At 45.2% G+C, this 21,206-nt stretch overlaps 2 protein-coding genes across 2 annotated transcripts; one reads left to right on the top strand and one right to left on the bottom strand.

The window, feature by feature from the left end:
* Window positions 1–6: 6 nt before the first annotated feature.
* On the top strand, window positions 7–9,674 carry INTS14 (integrator complex subunit 14). The gene is made up of 12 exons (XM_005424241.2): window positions 7–259; window positions 358–632; window positions 1,776–1,883; window positions 3,664–3,819; window positions 4,808–4,926; window positions 5,341–5,483; window positions 6,224–6,316; window positions 6,813–6,957; window positions 7,211–7,344; window positions 7,447–7,565; window positions 7,941–8,006; window positions 8,855–9,674. The coding sequence occupies exons 2-12, from the start codon at window positions 411–413 to the stop codon at window positions 9,104–9,106; spliced, it is 1,557 nt and encodes a 518-aa protein (XP_005424298.1). The 5' UTR covers window positions 7–259; window positions 358–410; the 3' UTR covers window positions 9,107–9,674.
* A 164-nt stretch (window positions 9,675–9,838) lies between these two features.
* HACD3 (3-hydroxyacyl-CoA dehydratase 3) lies at window positions 9,839–21,206 on the bottom strand (the record flags this gene model as incomplete). Its single annotated transcript, XM_005424277.3, has 11 exons — window positions 9,839–11,816; window positions 12,751–12,882; window positions 13,662–13,768; window positions 14,254–14,366; window positions 14,859–14,986; window positions 15,605–15,715; window positions 16,081–16,132; window positions 17,518–17,682; window positions 19,567–19,640; window positions 20,684–20,726; window positions 21,141–21,206. Coding segments are annotated over 11 exons (1,068 nt in total), but the record flags the coding sequence as incomplete, so codon positions are not given.

The following is a 21,206-nucleotide window of genomic DNA, read 5'->3' as shown; positions in this document are numbered from 1 at the left end:
CGCCGCCCCGCTCCGTGCCCGCCGCCGCCGCTCGGTCCGGGAGCGCTCCCGGGACAGCCCCGCTGAGGGCGAAGGCTCGTAGGGAGGGCTGGATCCCTGCCCGACCGCCCTCGGAGCGGCAGGGCTGCGCCTTTTCCCCAGCGAGGCTCAGCTCCTGCCGTCTCCAGGCCTTGCGCTGCGCCCGGCTGGAAATGCCGTGTGGGGTTCAGCGTGTATTCACCTCATCTGTGCTCAGCCCCTCGTTCTGAGGGGGACAAGGGTAATTGTCGCTTCTCCCCGGGGCCAGCGTGAGGGGGCGAGACGCGCGGCTCCCCGGGTGCAGCTTTGCTGGTGATTTGTGCCTTCCCTCCCCTGCAGGCAGCTGATCCCGGCCGAGCCCGTCCGTGAGGGCGGCCCAGGAGCAGCTCGCCATGCCCACGGTGGTGGTGATGGACGTGTCGCTGTCCATGACGCGGCCCGTGTCGGTGGAGGGCTCCGAGGAGTACCAGCGCAAGCACCTGGCTGCCCACGGGCTCACCATGCTCTTCGAGCACATGGCCACCAACTACAAGCTGGAGTTCACGGCCTTGGTGGTGTTTTCATCCCTCTGGGAGCTCATGGTGCCCTTCACAAGAGACTACAACACACTCCAGGTAGGGGGTGTGAACGCTAAAGCAGTAAACCGTCGACATTTTTAAAAATCAGCCAATTGTGCCACTAAAGCAGGGTGAAATTCTGTGATTTGGTGTCATCCTGTGCACAACGTTTTGAATTGAGTGAATTTGTCCTCATTTTAAGGGCAGATGAAATGAGTGTGCTTGAAACATTGAACTTTGCCAGTTGCACCTTTGCAGGTGAGCACTGGGGTGTGGCTCATTGAGTCGAAAATGGGATGGAGTTAAAAATGGGATGGGGGGAAGGGCTGCCTGATGAAGCTCCCCAAGTGGGTCTGTGCTGTCCCTGTTTTTATGTGTAATTGTTGGTTTGCTGTTGATAAACAATGCAGCTGACAGGACCATTTAGAAAGACTTTGGTAGAGAGAAGCTGCTGTTGAGAGTGTGTAGAGGTCAAAACAGTGCAAGAGTGAGAATGAGTGATTTTAGGCCTCACAGATGTGGTGGGAAGTTGGGAGGAGGAAATGGGAAGGAGAAAGTCCAAGAGGGAAGTTTCACATGAGTGCAATAAGGCACTGGAGCCTGTGAATCCAGTAAAATTTGTACATTTATATCTGACCCTCACATGGGGGGAAATGACACATTGCTCTCACAGGGCACCGTGGTTTGGGTTTGTCCATTGGGCAAAGAGATTTTTAAAGCTGTTCTCTGTTGTGTTTGCAGTTTAGCAAGTGGGTGCCAGTGCATCCTCTCTAATCTTCACTTCCCTAAGAGTTCATTTGAGGAATTTTGCAAGCCAGGAGCCCAACCAGGCTCCTTTAGCAAGTGCATCTCACAGCTGCACCCTGTGTTAAGTGTGAGGTTTTTACTTCTAGGAGAGAAGCTGCTTTATGGATGCAGATGTGAGTTTTGGGTTTGTTACTCTCTCTCTCTGCCAAAGAGTTTTTATGAAACAAACTCCTCGTGGTCTCTGCTCTGACACCTGTGAGGATTTTCTCAGCTAAATGTTTCCCATTGGATGTTGCCTCAGGTTTTTACTTTTTTAAGACATGCAAAGGTGTTTTTTCACTCTTAAAGAGCTATGTTGATAATATTACAGTTCCTTGAAAGCCAGGAGTGCCTGCTGGGTGTGTCCTGGCAGGGATGCTCCCCCAGCAGTGACTGTGGTGTTTGTCTTTGCAGGAAGCCCTCAGTAACATGGATGATTATGACAAAACCTGTTTGGAGTCAGCGCTGCTGGGGGTTTGCAATATTGTCCAGCAGGAGTGGGGGGCAGCAATTCCTTGCCAGGTATGGCTGATTGCTCTGGTTCAAGTTTACTTCACTGCATGTTTAGTTATCCCTGGCAGGGAGATTGGAACTTGGTGCTGTTTAAGACCCCTTCCAACCCGAACCATCCTGTGATTCTGTGATTGATTCTGTTCCTGTGAGTTGCACATAGAAATGTAAATGTAATTTGAAAGTTTGGAATGCTCTCAGGCATGCTTTGTGCAAAAACACAAAGAATTCATATTTTGGCTAAACCTGCAATATGAACAGAAGGTGATCTTTATAAAAATATTCAGCAGCAAAAAAAATGAGACTGTTTCCTGCCCCGTGTGTTCTTGTAGTGCAGTGGATTGTAAAACGTGGCTCAGGAGCACTGCTGTGCAGGCCTGGTGTTTGATGTGGGTGCAGTCTGCTGTCCCAGGAGCCTCAGTCCATTTGGAAAGGGTGTAGTCCCACATCAGGAGCCTCTCCCCTCCACTCCTTGATGGTTTCCAGGGCTTGTAACAATCCCAGCTGTCAACCAACAGTGTGGGGCTGCTGCTGAGTGTGTTTTGATCTGACTTCTCTCCCAAATGAGTCATTTGCCACGCAGCTGCTCACATACCCCATTCAGCCCTGCAAGCTCTCAGCCTTCCAAATCTGCTGCCTTTTATGGCAGAGTTTGCTTTAACCCTTGGTTTTCTGAGACACTCGATTTAAGTTCAGCAATTTTGCAACTCAGTGAAGTGGGAAGATGCCTGAAGCAATATTTCTTAAAGGGAAAAAGGACAGAGGTTTATTGGTTAGGCAGTGCTTCATCATCCAGCATGGACAAAAGGCACCTTGGGACAGCAAAAAACAAGAAAGCAAACAACAAGAAAGCTGTGAAAACCAAGCAGAGATTAGACCTCAATTATTTTGTCTCTCATTTGTGCCATAGCTGATTTTACTGGCACTTCAGGTGCTGGGGTGGTGGAGGGCACTGAGGAATGTACTGTGCAGCCTTGGAGTGGTGGAAAACATCATTGGTGAGCACCAGTTCTGAGGAGACTGTGAGAGAGACTGAGGATGCAGGGGGAATACAAATCTGGATGTAGCAATTACACATGGAGTTTCAGCTGGATTTGATTTTCCTTACCTAACAGCCAGAAATCATGCCTGCCGTTGCCATGCAGCACTGAAGGAGCAGCTCTTTTACTCCTCTGGAAGCTGGGTCACAGCTGAGTGTAAATAATCCCATTATTCACTATAATTAGTGCAGGTTTCCACAGGGATTGACTCTGGATGTGCAATTGAATGAAAAAGTGTGTGGTTTTGATATAGTAGTTCTGCTGCAAAATGTGAGCATAATGCAGCTGTATTTGCAAAGCATTAAGATCACTAATACTACCCTTTTCTGAGGTTTCTGTGGTTTGTAGTGGAAGTTGAGTTGCTCTCCAGATTCTGCAGAAGAAATGGCCTTTATCACCCATCTGAAAATAAACCTGGAATCCTTGAGTCCAGCAGCAAGAGGCTGGTTTTTGGCTGTGTAGTCACTGTGCTTCTAGTGTACACTTAAAAATTAAATATATGAGATTCAAATGTTGGTGCAATTACCTAATGCCAAGAAAACATTTCTTTACCATTCACACCGTGTAAACCATGAGGGTTCAATCTTCAATTTCTCCTTGATGTGGGGTTCCTTCTGGAAATTTTGCCCAGCTGGGTGGGAGCAGGGAGTTTGGGTGGGAGCAGGTAGGTGCTGCAGGAAGGCTCCTGCAGTGTGCGGGTGCTCAGGTGCGCGGTGCAGCTGGAAGTGTCTCACTGTCCCCGGTCCCCGCAGGTTGTCCTGGTCACCGACGGCTGCCTGGGCATCGGCCGGGGCTCCCTGCGCCACTCCCTGGCCACCCACAGCCAGCGCAGCGACAGCAACAGGTTCCCACTGCCCTTCCCGTTCCCGTCCAAGCTCTACGTCATGTGCATGGCCAACCTGGAAGAGGTGATGGCTTATTCTTTGTTGCCTTGGGTAATTGTTGGGCTTGTCTGAACTAACGGCCACTTGTGTTGATGTTCTTGTGCTTAAGGTTTAGTTGACATTCTGGTGCTTAGTTATTGGGTGAAAGAATTTAAGGTTTATTGTTGCACTGTTATTATCTACTGCTATTGCATTATTACCATAGTCTTTATAAATCATGTCAGTTTGTCCCTGGGGAATATTATGGAATTTTAATGTCTCTGTTAATATTTCTACTGCATTAATTATGTTGAATGCTTTTGGGGCTCTTCTTAATCTGCAGTTAAGTTCTTGAATAAATTACTTGTGTTGCAAAGATGCTTAACACTTAAGACACAGTAGCTGTGTGTAGAAATGTTAGAGGGGAAGACTGGAGTCTCCAAGCCAGTGTTTAAAACACCTTCCCTTAGTTGTGAAGGAAAGGTGTCAATTTTCTTCCTCCTTTCTCTTTCTCTTGCAAATTTCAATCCCAGCTTTAAAAATCTTCACAGGAGTTAGAATTCTGCTGCATAAACATTTGTTTAAAAAGAAGCCTATTTGACTAATATTCATTAGATTAAGTTTTATTAATAGCATTGCTTTTGATTTGACACCTGTATTCTTGTGGCCTTCACAGAAGGGTTTTCTGCTTAGGCATCAATTAGATATCTCAGCTTCATGGTCTCTGTCAAGGATGACCCTTTTGATTAAGCTGGTGGATTGAAGCACTGTTAACATCTCAAATTAACTGGGAAAATATTTAAAATAAATATTTAAAATAAATCATCTATTTCTGATAAGTAATAAGAGAACATCGCCTGGGAGACAAAGAATGTTCGTTTATTTGGAAAGGAGAGAGAGAACAAAAAATCATGGGAACATCCAATCAGATGCTTTTTGCTGTGTTGTGTATATTTTCTTTAAAAATACTGGTTAGTACAAAAGAGAATAAAAAGAACACTCAACAAAAATATTTCCCTTTCTTTTTCTGCAGCTTCAAAGCACAGATTCCTTAGACTGCCTGGAACGGCTCATTGATTTAAACAATGGGGAAGGGCAGATTTTCACCATTGATGGCCCCCTGTGCCTGAAGAATGTGCAGTCCATGTTTGGGTGAGCACATTTGTAGATAACAGACCTTTGGGAAGGTCCCCAGTTGATATCTCAAAAGAAAAACAAATACAATAAGAAATCTGGTGATATGAGATGTTCTAATTAAATTCTTCATTTTTTAATCTTGTTAACTGTAATTTCATCTTGGCCTTCACTGGTTATGGTCAATATTTATTTAGTCATTGTAACCAAACTGTAGCATCTGTTTATGCTTGGCAGATAGAAGACAGTAATTTCCATAATTACTGTTCATTTTCCATGAGTGGGATAATGCTGCTTTGTTTCATAATTTAGCAACACTAGAACTATTGAATTAACTGTAGTTAAAAAAGATTTGGGAGCTAAATTAGTGTGCCTTAGACAAACTATTTTCATATAATATGTATTATGTTTTCCTTAATAACTGTGTTCTAGAAAGCTAATAGACCTGGCTTATACACCATTCCATGCTGTCCTCAAGTGTGGCCACTTAACATCTGATGTGCAAGTATTTCCCAGACCAGAGCCTTTCATTATAGATGAGGAAATAGACCCCATTCCTAAAGCAATTAATACAGGTAACAAATCTTTGATTGCTTTTTTACTAAAATCCATTTGATTTCTGCCCTTTCACTACCATCTGTCATCCTCTGGAATTATTGCCTCATCCACTTTGTCTCTGCAAGGATCAGTCTCCGATTGTGTAATTTTTTTGGTGTATGTGTGACACCAGGGAACAAAAATATCATCCTGCTTCATCCATGTGTACCTGGCTAAAGGGCTGCAGTAGGGTAGAGGCACTTTTAGAGCTCAGGGTGACAATTTCTAGGGGTAGAGACTGGGAAACAGCCACAGGCTGCTTTCCATGAACACCCTCATAAGCTAATAAGAAATTATTTTTAAAAATAACTATGCAAAGAAAAACCTTTCCAGCTCTCCCGTTAGTGGACACAGCTCCCATGAGCAGCAGCTGTTTGCTTTTTCTCTTTTGGAATTTAAAAGACAGCAATGGATTGTGTGCAGTGTAAATATCAAGGTGCTCAGTTCTGTAACTGTCCAGCAGCACAGCTCATGGGCAGCAGTCTGTGTGTGCTGGAAGTCATCCTCAAAAGTTGTGTGTTTTATGTATTTCTTACTTATTAACACCTCTGGACTCCAGTTCAGTTTGGGTTCTCTTGTGCTGTCTTTAGTCATTGCTTCAGAATGACAAAATCTGGTGGTGGTAGTGATGTTAAATAGCCTCTGAATACATTTCAGTTATTTCCAAATATGATTTAAACTGTCTTAAATCTGATTTAAATCTGTTGTCTCCCTGCAGATCTAGAAATTGTTGGGTTTGTAGATATTGCAGACATTTCCAGCCCTCCTGTCTTATCCAGACACTTGGTACTGCCCATTGCACTTAACAGAGGTGAGCAAGTTGGGTTTATTTCAGCAAAAACTACTTTAAGCTTCCCTTGTAATGAGGTTTGGACTGGAAGCACAGGTTTTTTTGCTTTATCAAAATATCAGATGTCATATTTGTGTGATTGCATTAGAATTAAAACTTTGACCACAAGCTCTCTTATTTTGCATACTGTGTTCTTTGTGAAGTTCATAGAGGGGCCAGGGTCCTTACAACATCATTATTAATAGAACATGCTAAACATACAGTTCAGAATAATAAGGAGCCATGAAATATGTGGTGCAAGATGAATATTTAATGCCCTTGAGTACAATGCAGTGGAACATTTATGTATCATTATTGTGCCACTTTGCCCAAGCAGTTCATTCTGCAGCTGTTTGTTCTACAAAAGTATTAATTAACTCTTGCAGGCAGACAGTAAAGGGTGGTGTCATGGAAACAGATCTCTTGTGTTTGAATTTATTCTTATGTTTTCTCTTTGTTTGCTTTGATTCTTCCCTAGAGGGGGATGAGGTGGGACCTGGGATCACAGATGACACTGAAGATGAGAATTCAGCTAATCAGATTGCTGGGAAAATCCCCAACTTCTGTGTTTTATTACATGGCAGCCTGAAAGTGGAAGGCATGGTGGCTCTCGTCCAGTTGGGGTATGGAGCTGGATGTCTGCCTGAAAAATCTCTTACTTTGCTCATTTAGGCTTTATTTATAAATTATGCTTATTTATATCTGTATTCTGTGCAGAACTCTGCACTGCTAGACTAAGCTGTGGATTTTTAATTGCAGATTTGTTTCTGTCAGTACAAGTTGCAAACATTGAGCCTCCACACAGTGAGAGGGAGGCACATTCTATGCAGAGGGGTGGAAGATTTTCAGCCTTTGAGAGTTTGCTTTTTTCCACAGGCCAGAGTGGTATGGTATGCTTTATTCACAAGCTGATAGCAAGAAGAAATCAAACCTCATGATGTCACTCTTTGAACCTGGTCCTGAGCCCCTCCCATGGCTGGGGAAGATGGCACAGCTTGGCCCCATTTCAGGTACTGGTCACACTCCTCTGAGTAACTCTTAACCATTCAGTGCTGTGTGAATGATCTTGGCAATTCTTGGTTGCTAAGTCTATAATTTATTTTTTCTCCCAGATGCAAAAGAAAATCCTTATGGAGAGGATGACAACAAGAGCCCTTTCCCTTTGCAGCCCAAGAACAAACGCAGCTACGCTCAGAATGTCACTGTCTGGATCAAACCCAGTGGCCTCCAGGTAATGAGCCAGGTTGTGCTGCTTTACCTGGAGCAGCAGGAGCCATCTCAGCAGGAGCTGCAGTCTGTGCATGTCTTGCCCATTTAGTGCAATTGCTTTATTGCTTTTCTTTCATTTTTATAAACACTGCCTCTTTACAATGTCATGATTAAAATGCAATCAGAAAGCATAGCTTGTTTAATGAGAGTTGTGTCTCCAGTGGAGCATCTGGCTTGGTTTATTTGATTTAGTATAATTACCAGTTATGTTTCAGCCTTTGTGAGCTGCAGTTTTGTCAATGGTCAGGATAATTTATCCATAAAGAGTTGGGGGTTGTTCTGCAGATTCCCCCAGAAGCTGCCAAGATTATTGGATTTTTTTTTCTCTTTTCTGCAGACAGATGTACAGAAGATCTTGAGAAATGCAAGGAAACTCCCTGAAAAAACACAAACCTTCTATAAAGTGAGTAACGTTCCAGGCTGGCCAAGTTTGATCTGTAGTGATGATGGTACGTTTGACAGAAGAACCACAGTGTGTTCTGTTCAGGCTTGCAGTGCTCTGCAAAAACTTACAGGCTGGTTAGGTGAGACAAGGGGGTCTCATTTCAATGGTCTGGCACTACATTTTCTGGCACAGATGTGTCATGTCTACAAGTGTCCCTCATGACCTCTGCTACTTCCATGGTGAACTTCTATGCTGTTGTCCAGGCAGAAATGAACAGGGATCAGAGAGGAATAGGAACACAGATGTCATTCTGAGTCTTGAAAATGTCTCCTCCATTTTATCTGCAACTGAAGCAGAGAAAGACAAAGTTCCAGGCACATTTGGCCACACCATAATGATCCATAACCAGACTGTAGCTGGAGGTAATTATTCCTCTTGCAAGCTTAGTGCTGAAACAGTTTGGTATTGCAGCCTCCAGAGACCTGAAGAAAGAATACCCTGCCTAAGTGCACATAAGCACTGTTCAGTTTATAGGGAAGAAAAATCAATGTATCTACATTTTACTGGACACTGTGGTCAAAGGCAGCAGTCAGTCAGTGAAGCCTAAGCTGGAGCCCTGCTGGGACACAGACAAAGCAGGCAGGTACAATAGCTGAATGCACAAAAGGAAGAAGTGGAGGTTTATAGAAAAGGATCAAGGGAAGACAACAGTCATCTTCAGGCCTGATTTTTTATCATCCATGAGCAGCTGGGCACTTTCCAGCAGCTGCACTGTGAGTAACATCACCTTTAAAAACAGATGCAGGAAACCCACGTTTGATGTGGAGGCTTGGAGTGGCTTTAAAATGGGTTTTGTGTCTTTGCAGGAGCTGAATCGTTTGCGAAAGGCAGCTCTGGCCTTTGGCTTCCTGGAGCTGCTGAAGGGCGTGGCAGACATGCTGGAGCGGGAGTGCACGCTGCTCCCCGACACCGCCCACCCCGACGCCGCCTTCCAGCTCACACACGCGGCCCAGCAGCTCAAGGTGGCAAGTACTGGGGCCTCGGAATACGCTGCCTATGATCACAACATTGCTCCTCTGCAGACAGACTTTTCCAGCAGCAGCACTGAGAGAATGTGAAGTCTCCATTTTGGGAGCTTCTCTAGATTAAGGCTCAAGATTTTCTTCTGGCCTGTTCAATCGCTGTTTGAAGAACTTCCTGTCCAAATGGGGAAGTTTTGCATCAGTGCTCTCTAAACAAACGTAGCTTGTTTGTGGTGGCTGTTAGTCAGACCTGGAAACTGTGGAAAGCGTCCCAAACCCAGTGGTGGTGTTGGATGATGGGTGGAAGTTATTTAGTACATGTGAGGAAAGAAAAAATGCCATTGGCAGCTCTTGGATTTTGGCCTCCCCAAAATGCAGTTACTACACAACTGAACTCGCTGGTGAAAGTATCCTAAAAGGCAGCTACTACACTTTCAAGATCAACTTGATTAGTCCAAAGAAAGGTGTGAGAAGCACCCTGCAAGATCAGATAAAAACTGATTTTGGGGTGTTGGCCCTGACTTTATGCCCAACTTGACAGTTTGTACTAGGCATTATCACTTGCATTTGCAGTGCTTATGCTTCTGAAAGTAACTTGATCTTGGGACACATTTTTTTTTATTTGCATAATACAAATAAAGAGTAATTCTTCATGAAAATTTAAGTTGGATTTGTTCCATTTTCATAGCAGGCTGTGTGGCCCAAAAGACTGACCTGGTGAAGGCTCAGGTCCCAGCTGTTTATCTCAAGTTAAATATCAAATTGTACAACTTCTCAGGAAGTAGTATAATTTGAAAGAACAAACAACTGAACTAAAACAAAATTTGGTTGTAAATCTTTATTAATAGAAACACATTCTTTCTGAAGGACTAAAATTCAGTAGTGTAAGATCCATGACAGCTTGCACTAGGTACCACAATTTCACTGATGAATACATACGGATTTCATAACAGAGGTTTAAATGCCCAGAGAAGAAATCAAATTATGAAAGTGATCCTTGCTGTTCTGTTACTCAGCTAATTCAACCCTTTCACATACTTCAAACATAGGTACAGTGTGTGCTAAGTGAAATTTTGTGTAAATAGTGCTCAACTCTCCTGAGTAAAGTAGGCTGTGCTTCTCCCAAAGAGAAGTTGTATCACGCCTCTTGTTCACAGAACACAATTTGTGAAATGCAGCGTGGAGCTTGTACTGCTTCTGTGTTAGTCTCCTCATAACACTATTTCATTTACAGTAACAAGCACTGGGTCCATATCACAAACCTTCTGTTTGTTACTTTTAATATATATAAAATAATTTTCTGGAGGGTTCATATTGTTTTACAATAGAAAAAGATAAATAGTAACATGGCACTAAGCTAATCTCAGCTTGTGTCTGTTCTGGATTGCTGGCATTGCTCTGCAGTGCCTGGGGCAGTGGCAGTTGGGAAACAACCTGTTGATAACCACAGTGCAGTATGAACTAAACTTGCTGTACCTTTCTAAGCTGGGTTAAGGAGGCCAGAGGAATCTGGGATCAGCTACAGGAGGCTCAGTGTGAAGGAGGACATGCTGAAATAAAGTCAACAGAGCCAGAGGTTTCCAGGTGAGACAGCAGATGACCTGAAATGTGGGGGGAGCTTCTCTTTGGTGGTGGTGGTGGTTAAAGCAAGCAAATAGAAAAGGGTTCTTCAAACCGTGTGTGGGACCTCCCTTACTAAGATTTGATATGTGCTATCTAAATAATACAGTTTATTTGACCCCCCTGTTCCATCCCCCCAGGAGCCCCACACCAGCTTCTCTGCTGCACCACTAAATGCAGGTAGGAGAGTGACTTTGCTGCCTTGCTGAAAGCTGTAAATACAGGAGCCACAGCCCTGGCAGGATGGATCAGAGGGGCCCCATCTCCCATCAGAATTCCACATTCTTTCTTTGCATGGGTTGGATGGAGTTCTGTTGGGGTTCACGTGCCAGGGGAAAGCTGGTACCTATGTTCCCTTGTTTTGTTACGTTTCAATGCTTGCTCTACCAACCAGGAAAGCATTTCTGCCCTCAGTGGCAGCTTCCTTTCCCTAATGACTGGACAGGATGTGTTGCTACAGGAATACACATTGCTATCATTGCTATGGTCCACACAGAGCTCCTATTCTGTTAAGGCTCAACTAGAAACAGACTAAGTTGGTAGCATTTAAATCAGCATTAGCTACTTCCAGTTTTAATTCTGCACCATCAATAATTCTGCAGAAGAAAAGGGGGGGTATATACTGAGCAGGTTTATCCCAGTGGTTGATAAACACCCAAACACTGCACAGTGGCCTCAGACTGTGCCTCCTCCTGCCATCAGGATGCCTCCCAGGAACAGCACAGGCCAGCAAAGAGCATATCCCACATCAGAAGCCCTGTCTGCATGCAAACACATAAGAGCAAATCTCCAATTAAAAGATAAACACTATTTCTAGTTAGTGCTGCTCCACTGATTATAAGCATATCATATGCAGATAATAGGATTTCTTTCTAATATGCTGGTTGACAGGATACACGTTTAAATGTTCAATGGTAAATGCCATGCATAGATGATGGAAAGGGAACAAAATCCAATATAAGGGAATGTTACCTGAATTCACTATGAAATCATGAAATCTAGCGTGGTCATTTCATTTTACAAAATTCTTGCATTACAGTGGGTAAAACCGTAAGAATTATAGGCTTATCTTGTCCCCAAGTGAGATAAGAAATCATTGCAGTCCTGCTTCACTTCATCTTTCTCTTCTTTGGTCCAAGGTGCTGTTTCCTTTGCTTGTAGAGGTAACGGAAGTTTACAAATACCCCTGGAAAAGAATGAAGTGTTTAGGTAGGACATCACTGCGTCTTTTTATGGTAAATAGCTGTACCAAATCTAAAGGAAAAACAACAGAACCCAATTAACCCAACCACCACACAACAAAATAAATTATTTAGGGGTGTGTATAGCAGTGAAAGCTAATGCAAGTGTTTTCTTGCTGGCTGAGGCAGGAGTTGCTGCACGGGCTGTTTGGCAAAGAGCTGCTTAGAAGGTTTGTTTGTCACCTTTAAGAAGTTGTGACACCAGCTGTGCAGAGCTAAGGAGGATGAACCAGGTATTTCAGAGTAAAACTCAATTGGAGGGTGGCTTTAAGCAATGTCTGTGAGCAGGAGAAATCTAGTGAAAGTTCAGTTTCAAATTCTCGGTTAGATTGTGGTGAGTTGTGGATACCCAGCGTGGGTGTGGGTACAAGGAATTTAAATTGTGTTTACAAATGTAACACCAGAAACCAACTATGTCTCAAGCAGGTTTCCTTCTTTAAATATATTATTTATATTGTTTCCTGGAAAAACAAGATTTCATGTTGCATTTGTGATAATATTGCAACATTTAACTAAATTAATTTGAAATCATGTTTAGATTGCCATTGCATCATTCTAAAGCTCAAATATCCCCTAAAAGGTGAAACTAAGTATACTATGGTTATAAATATATGTAAAAAATTTTCCTTTAACTCAAGTTTATGGTGCTAATTTGTTACCAATACACCTTTTTGGAGGGCTAATCAGAGCTCATTGGAGGTGTGTTCCTCTCCATCACTGACAAATTTACATAAACAATCCATAAGGATAACAGTTAACCTCGAACAATTTTATGTTGCCATGGTCCCCAAGATGCAGGAATTTCATTTTCTTTGAAAAATCAAGTTATTCAGGGGAAACTTTTTATTTCAATACTGAGAAATAGAATTAAATACTTACCTAAAAACAAGGCTATAAGATATATTTGAAGCACAAATGGAAACTGGATTGTGACATTCAGTGGATTTGGCAATCCCAGGCTAAATTTCCCTGTTTCACTGAAGATTGGAATGGATTGAACAATACAGACAGCTGAAAGCAGAAGGCCACCATCATTACCAAGTACAGATAAAATATGTAATTACCCAGCCTACACCAACTATTTCAGCATAGTCCCTTCTAATTTGCCAGTGCTGATTAATGACAGCAATTTTGAAGGTGTTGAACATGCAGGAGGGTGGGAAGCACCTGCCTGAGGGGGTGCAGCAGGGAACCTTCCTGGTGAGACTCTGTTCTCAGGCACGGCTGCAGCCCCAGGGCCTGTGCCAGCAGGATTTGCCATCCAGAAATACCCCCAGCAATGAAACAGGCACACTCCTCCCCCTGCTTGGTGTTGGGCAATGCTCAGAGCACCTCCTGGCTCACAGACATGAGTGTGCAACACAGGAATGAGCCCCTGCCTGTCCTCTGCAGTCATTTACAAGATAATATCAAGACCTGGGAGCTGGTGTGAACCCAGGCCCGGCTGAGCAAGTCAGGCCCAGCAGACAAAGCTTTGGTTCACCAGAGGGAAGTGAGCACTGGCCTCCTGTGCAGCTTGTTCTTGTTCCATTGGTTCATGCAACCCATCATTGCCTTTACTTCACCCTCCAGAAAGGGAGTCTTTCCTCCAAAAGGAAGACTTTACATCAAATTGAAAATAATATTTGATTCAGTATGAAAGACAAAATGGTTATATTTGGTTCACCTCAAAGCAAATCTATTTATCTGTTGTTCTATTTTACTATTTTAAGTCCAGCTGCCAAAAAAAGAAATTGAGTTATTTTCCCAGCCTTGAATTCATTATTTAGTAAACTGTTTTAAGGAGATACCTTCTGCCAAGCCCCCTAAGGGGTAGAGAGGGATCCAGGCAGTGTAACGGAGCCAGGTGAGTGGTTTCCATTCAATTCCAATGCAGGAAAGCATGTAATAGGGATACCTACAGTGTGAGGGGAAACAAACACTTTAAAATGGAAACTACTACTAGAATTGGTCTTGTGTATATACACTGTGTGCTCAACACAATTCCCAAATGACACAAGAATATTCAAGGCATTGTCCCTGTGGATGATGATGGACACGTGGTTATTGGGCAGTTTACAGAGCTCAGGCCATTCTGAACACAGGCATGAAGGCAACTGCCTGGCTGCCTAATAAACCCTTCAAAATAACTTTGTTTCAAAGATAAAGGCCTCATTTAACAATGGAAATTCAAAGCACCAAAGAAATAAAGCAACAGGGCAGTATCACTTTCAGACTCCAGCCTGCCTTAGCTTTTGGCAGATGAAGGAAGGCTGTGAACAGTCAATGACTCAAGGACCCTCTGGGGACAACTCTTCCAAAAAATACAAAGATCAAAATCTTCTTTCTTGGGAACAACCACTTTGTTCTGTGCACACTTGGTAGGAGGAAAATCCCACCAACCTGAACAGCTCAATGATACTCCAGAAATAAAATATGAAGAACACCACAGGTTTGCTCTGCATTTCCTCCAAGGTTCCAAGGATAACAAACAAAATGAAGTTTCTTCCAAATATCTATTAAAGAAAAACATATTAAGGAACATTTCATCAGAAGGAAGGGCAAGTCCTTGCTGTCAGAAACACAAGATATCTACTCCTCACACATCTGAGCACACAACTAACTCACAGCTGAGCTGTGACCTGCTTCTTACAAGTAGGCATCTTGCCCTGTATTTAGGTACAATCCAAGGGATCCAGTCTCAAATCAGCCATCCTCATTTTTATGCACAACAACCACAACCAGGATAAAAAGGGCACTGGCACCAAATCAAAATCATGTACTTTTATCAGCTTCTTGCTTTTACTGTCCTGCACTCCCTTACCAGGTGATGAAGGAGACAGACAGCCTGTCACAGCCAAGACATGGGTTCCTGCCTTGTGAATTAGAAATCCTCTAGTCCAGTGGCAGTGAGCTTGCATCACTTATTTTAGGAGTGTCTCAACACTTGTGTAAAATAAACATTTACTTTAAACATAAGAGCAAGGAGAAGAATTTAGAAATACAACCTGCACTACAGAAGGGATCAGTGGTGACTTGACCAGTCCTATTAGTGAATTCATGATCTCCATTAATGCCAGGGTCTGACAGAAATACATCATATCAGAAATAGTGTGAAATGTGTCATAGAAGGAATCTGTAAGACACAGAAAACCAACTGTTTTAGAGAACAAATGAATTTCCATGCTCAGGAAGTTGGTGCAGCAGCACAGCTTGTGATAACAGGATTCTAGCTGTATTTGAGAAAAACATGATGCATAATTACATAAGTTCTTTATAGGCCTTATCTTGAACTCACAGCAGCTGGGGCAGAAACACTGCTCCATTTCACACACAGAAGGATCAAGAGCTATTTCAGTAATTGCTTTACAAAAATGGCAGTAGTGCTGTACCTCAAGAGAATGGATTGTTCTTGCTTCAAAAACAAAATACTCTGTCCAGATCATTTTCAAAAACATTAACATTGCAGTCAGCGAGACATTTTGCTTCGGCTGATTTTGTTAGAAGTGATTCTGGCAGAGCACAAGTATCATTCACAGAGTACACAGCTGTGACTTACAAGGGGACAGTATTTTCCTGCCCTTGACACTTTGATGACCTTTGAAAGGCTTTCATTGTGCTCTTTGGCACTGCATTCGTGGTTCAGTTCCTAAATATATCTCCCTTTAGATTTTGCTATTTAAAAGGTCTTAAAAACAACACTGAAAATCAACTCAAGCCCTCCAATATAAATAAAATAGTGCTCATTACTTGCCTTTTCCTAAGATGAATAGTCGAACTGTCATGTTCACAAAAATCCAAGAGAATCCCAAAAACTGTACAAGATTATACATTATTAGGTATCCCTTCTTCAGGTGTTTGAAAGCTAAAATCAATAATAAACACATCAGGTGAGCAGAGTACAATGGTAATAAGAGCTGCAAACCAGGCTTTCTGAGAATAAAGCTTATAAGGAAAAGGGAAGTTATTGATTGTGATAAAAGCACTGTTGGGTGCACTGGGGGTTCTGCTTTTGCCATTATCTGCCAGAACTCCAGAACCTGCTAGTCAGATTTTTGATGTTCCTTGGAAACTTCAGTCCATTTTTATTAAATTTCTAATAGCTCACAAAACAAAGATCTCCTCCAAGACACCCCAAGCCACTCAAAATTCCTTAAGAGTCAAGGTTCACAAAGTGTGAACAAACTTCCTAAATCCCACTTTACCCACTAAAAAGATGCAGTTACTTACGGTCTTTTGGGACTCTGGATTCTATTTTCATTTTGTTAATCTTTTCTTCTTCCTTAAGATGAAGGATAAGGTTTTAAAGACTTACTGTAATTAGCAAGTGATTTGTTAACTATACTACTGCAAAGCTGGTGGATTTAAAACTCAGCCAAGCAGACAGTAGCTAGAAGGTTTAAATTTTCACCAGCATAAAACAGAACATGCATCATCCAGAAATTATAGTACAGTAAAAGCCAGAGGGTGTTAACCAGTTATCCTGCCCTCACCGTGTGGTTTGTTCTAGTAATTAGATGCTTTTGCTGAAAAAGCCTCTGCTTTCTGTGTTAATTTTCAGTTATGACTGTGCTGTTTCTTACATGATCCACCAGCAACCTGAGGAGAACAGAGAACATCCAGCCCAGGTTCTCTGCCTGCCTTTCCCAATGCTCCTGGGCCTTGGCACTGCAGTGCCCCTCTCTGCTCCCTGCCAAGCTCATGGCTGCAGAGGGGAACAGGGCACAGTGTTTGTTGTAAAAGGGATTTGCAGGAATGTGGTCTGTTCAAGCCTTTTCCAAGTCCATCTTGCACCTCCCCACTCAGTAAGCTGCTCAAGCTCACCAGATGGTGGGAATGCACCAGCAGGGCCAGCCAGGGCTCGGGAAAGCCTCAGCAATCCCTGCTTCCCAGACAGACAATGTCCAGGACTCACTCCTTTGGGCTCCACATGGCAGAGTGACATGATCCTCTGTGGATCAGCACACCAGGCAAGGAGCGCATGCAAGGAGCCAGCAGACAGCCTCCAGTTCCAGTTCTAACCAGAAATGTGCCTATTTCAAATCCCCACTTACAATTTGAACTACTTAACTAAAAATGCGGGTGTTGAATGGTGGGTGCTGCTGCCTACTATCTGTTCCCAACAAACCTCTCCTGTAGGAAAGCACGATGGGTTAACATTCAGGCAGTGCAGTCAGATCCCCACACAACACTCACCACAGCTGGCTCAGTGAGAGAGGCAAGAAAGGCTCCTTTTTGCAAGGGTTTATTCCAGCAGAGTATATCACATGTGGCTGAAGGAAACTCGGCGAGAAAGAAGGCAACCACTAGTGGTTGCAACCACTAGGTGGCTTAAGAAGGGGAAGGGGTGGGAGGCGGAGATAAGGGCAGGGCAAAGGGGGTTGGTCTCCTTAGCCACCAGGGGTACCAAGCCAGTGAGGGGACAGGGAAAGGGGAAACCAGGGGAAGCCCATGTGGGAGTCTGTCTTTTCCCCCCAGGAGGACTACTCTATGGTAAGAGGAGAGAGTTCATGGGATGTGACAGTTAACCAACTTTATACAGAACAGCAATAACAATCAGCATGCCAGGAACTCCTAGTAAATGAAGAGTGCAGGTTCAGGCACAGGAGAACAGCTGTCCTTGCTTTGTAGGTGGCAGCACAAGCTCCAGGTGGCCACAGGACTCACCTGTTCCTTCAGCTCCATCTCAGCATCCGACTCATCCAACCAGCGGTCGAAATCGGGTGCCAGGAAGAGTGGGCGCTTCTCCTGCTTGGTCAGTCTCTCCCACCAGTTACTCTCTTTCTTCTGCACAGTGATGTTCAGCTGCCTTTGGGTCATCCTGCACACAGGCTGGGGGCAGACATATCAGCAAAAGTCTGATGAAACAAGCTCTGAGGCTGAGAAACAAACTCCTCTTATCAAGGAGGCAGGGATGACACAACTGCTGCAGCACAAACCTCTCTCTGCCACCCAAGGCATGGAAGCAAAGGGCAGTCCAGTTGAAGATGGCAGCTGTGATGGGTGCACGACTTGATGAGCAGCCTGCCCATATCACAGCACCACTGCATCCCACCACAGAGCCAGCAGAGACCCCACTGCCAGCCTTCTTAGACAGAACCCCTGATCTTGGCTTTACACTTCTTGCACTTAGTACTGTGAGCCACCCACCTCCTGTAGCCAGCAGTAAAAATAACACTGCCAGCAGCCACAGGTACTTGTCTAAACAGGGGACCCCATGTGACCCCTGCTGCACCGAGGGAAGGAGCTAAGAGCCTTAGGGAATGCCTGGACACAAGGTGAGCTAACAGAGCAAGCAGTGTGCTCACTGCCACCCCACAAGGCCTCTCCATCTGCACAGTGGCAGCCCAGAACCTCTCCATCCTTACAGTCCACAGCATTGTCACCTTGGAGCCCATGGCATTGTCACCTTGGAGCCCTTCTGACCACCGAGGCTGCTCCACGTGGCACTGCCCGTCAGACCAGCTGAAACTGCTGCACAAGCTGCACTCCTGACTGAGCACGTTACAGCAGCTCTGCTCTGTCAAGGCTGGCTGGATGCTCCTCTGACATCTGAAGGCAGCTGCTGTAATTTACAGCTACTACACCTCATCCTTGCCTGCCACAGGCTCCATTTCTCACTGCTGGCACCAGCAAGGGGAACTCATGCTGCACATCAAAACTAAAGGAGAAAAATCTGGACTGTGATGCTGCCTGGTCCTGACCATCTGTAGTTACACAGAGTTCAGTCTGTTCTCCAGTCCTTCCACAGTGACTCAGAGTGACAACTTTTGGAAGGAGGCTGCTCTGCAGAGGCAGGGACTTGCCTTCCAGGCCTGGCTCACAGCAGAGCCTGTGTCTGCCAGCACAGGAGACAGGCACAGGCAGAGACAGGCACCTCTCCCACTCTGTGGGCCAGGCAGATGATAAGGCAGTGACCAGACCCTGGAACCAAGAGCTGTTCACTGTCTGCCACTCCATACCTGGCAGGAGCCACACCAGAAACATGCCTGCTGACAGAGCCTGGAAATTCCCCCTCCAATGGTCTCCTTCTCCTTCCCTGCTGAGGAACAGAGGTGAACGGTGGTTCCCAGCCTGACTGGAGTTATCCCAAACTTAGCCAGGAATAAACAGCACAAATCCTGCCCCAGGAGCAAAGCCCAAGTTCTCCTGTGCCCCAGGCTCTGAGAGTGGGGACAGACCTCACAGCCACCTGTGAGTAACACAGAGGGACAGCTCTTCCCACTCAGACTGCAACAGGGATTAAGGAAAGACTTCTCCAGCAGGAGCCACAACATATCACAGCCTAAGAAATCTGCTCAAGCCAGAAACACAAATTCTCCTGACTCTATTTTGTCCAACTCAAAAGAAGCCATGAAACATCACACTAACTGCACAATGTTCCCCTGACCTCCAGTCAAGGTTGCATCAGACAACACACTGCCAGATTCTCCTGTTATTTTGCTGCTTTAAATCCTTTAAAAAACTTTAAAACTGCTGTGTAACAAGTGACAAGCAAGTGCTTACTCAAGCTGGTCCATGCAAGCACCAGCTCCAGTGAGGTGATTTGCATTAAAACAAGACAATGGCACACAGGACTGCCACAGAGCTGGCTGTTACAGAGTTACCAGAAAAATTTAAACAGTATATTGGGAACTTTGTGCACAGCCATTTCCCTTTCAAGTTCTTCAAAATTTACTTTTTCTTTGCAAGAATTAGAGAAGTAAAAATACCTACTTTAGGCTCAACTGCCTCGAGGAATTCAATCTCAAATTCATATATGTTGTCTCCTTTGGCACCGTGACCCTGGGCTAAAAGACAAGAATTCACAGTCAGTGTGAGGTTCACCTGCAAAGGATGCTTTGTACACAGCAATGTTCAGCACTTATTCACAGCACTTTCTTCCTCCCTTCCTCAGAGGCAAGAGGAAACCACACAATTACAGGGAAGACACCAAAACCTTGCTTGGAGGGGCAGATGCAGGAGTCAGCAGCTAAAGCTGCTGCAAGTCTGCACCATGCTGGAAAAGGGTTCCTGCTGCAGGAAGCCAGCACGTCAAATTCCCAAAAGAGGGGATCAAAAGGCTGCTCACAGATAACTCAAATCCAGCAGGAAATCTCCTGCTGGGGGATCCAGCCTCTGCATAACGCAGCACCCAGGGAGATGGGTGCTGCTGGGTGAGTAGGAGGGTGATGTGGGGAGTCCCTCCCAGTAGCAGAAGGGCACTTATCAGGGTTTGTTATCTCCCATATTGATCCTGTCCCCGGAAGGGCTCCAAAACTGCACACTGTGTATAATTCCCACCCTTCCACGCCGTAAACTGATCCCAAAGAGAACACGATGTGCAACACCCTCCTATCAAATGGCCTGGCTGTGGCTCACCAAGGAGGCAGCAGCTCCTAATGAGACATCTTAAAAAATTCCGTGGTGCTGAAATATGCAGCTGTCCAGCTGCAAAAAACCCATCTTTCAGGGCAAGATCTGCTTTAGTTTCCAAGTGGTGCACTAGTTCCTGATGTGGAGGCTTGATAAGAATTGCACACAAGGTCTTTGTGAAAGGAAAAATTGCTGTGAGTTATCTCCAGGGTTTGGCCAGCCCAGGATGGGAAGGATATATGGAAATTCCACTGGTATTTAAATATGGGGAGGTTGGGGTTTTCTTGTTAGATAAGATAGGGCCTGTTGTGGTTACCAGGGCTGGAACACAGAGGGCTGTGGGTGGGAATGTGGCGGATCTGAACATGCCCAGCACAGCGGCTCTTGCCACCGATGGGAACCAGGCACCCGCGATGGGGACAAGTGGGACAGCCCCGGGGTGGGGGCCAGGCTGAGACCCCCCCGATGGAGCCCCTACCTCTGAAGTGCAGGACATTATCAGTGATGGTGATGTCCGGGTTCTGCGGAGGGAGAACACGCATTAGGTGACAGCTCACGGGGTCAGTGCACCCACCCGGGGGTCCCGCACGGCCCTCCCCGGAGCGCCGAGCCCACAGCCGCTGTCCCCGCGGGGATCCGCAGGTGAGCCACCCTGGGGGTCCCGCAGGTGCTCCCCGCCCGCAGGTGAGTCCTTCCAGGTGTCCTGCAGGTGATTTCCCCCGCAGGTGAGTCCTTCCAGGTGTCCTGCAGGTGATTTCCTCCCAGGGTCCCCCAGGTGAGTCTCTCCCCACACCCAATTCCCCACAGGTGTCCCCGCCCGGCGCTCCCCAGGTGTCACCCCCGGGCTGTCCGCAGATGCCCCTCCCGGGTGTCCCCAGGTCAGTGTGCCCCCCGCAGGAGAGTCCCCCAGGTGTCCCCGGGTGTCGCGGCCGTACCCGGACGTCGCTGAGGTCCACTCGCAGGAAGAGCTCGCGGTGCCGCTGTGCCCAGTGCACGTGCGG

The sequence above is a fragment of the Geospiza fortis genome, unplaced genomic scaffold, assembly GCF_000277835.1.
Source record: "Geospiza fortis unplaced genomic scaffold, GeoFor_1.0 scaffold2, whole genome shotgun sequence".
Classification (NCBI taxonomy): domain Eukaryota; kingdom Metazoa; phylum Chordata; class Aves; order Passeriformes; family Thraupidae; genus Geospiza; species Geospiza fortis.
Note: the sequence above shows the minus strand (reverse complement) of the source record. Positions and strands in the feature narration are given on the sequence as shown.

Coding starts and splice junctions, on each gene's coding strand:
- INTS14 (XM_005424241.2), top strand. CDS start 411: ATGCCCACGGTGGTGGTGATGGACGTGTCGCTGTCCATGACGCGGCCC. Junction 633..1,775: donor GAGACTACAACACACTCCAG/GTAGGGGGTGTG, acceptor TTGTCTTTGCAG/GAAGCCCTCAGTAACATGGA. Junction 7,345..7,446: donor ACAGCTTGGCCCCATTTCAG/GTACTGGTCACA, acceptor TTTTTCTCCCAG/ATGCAAAAGAAAATCCTTAT.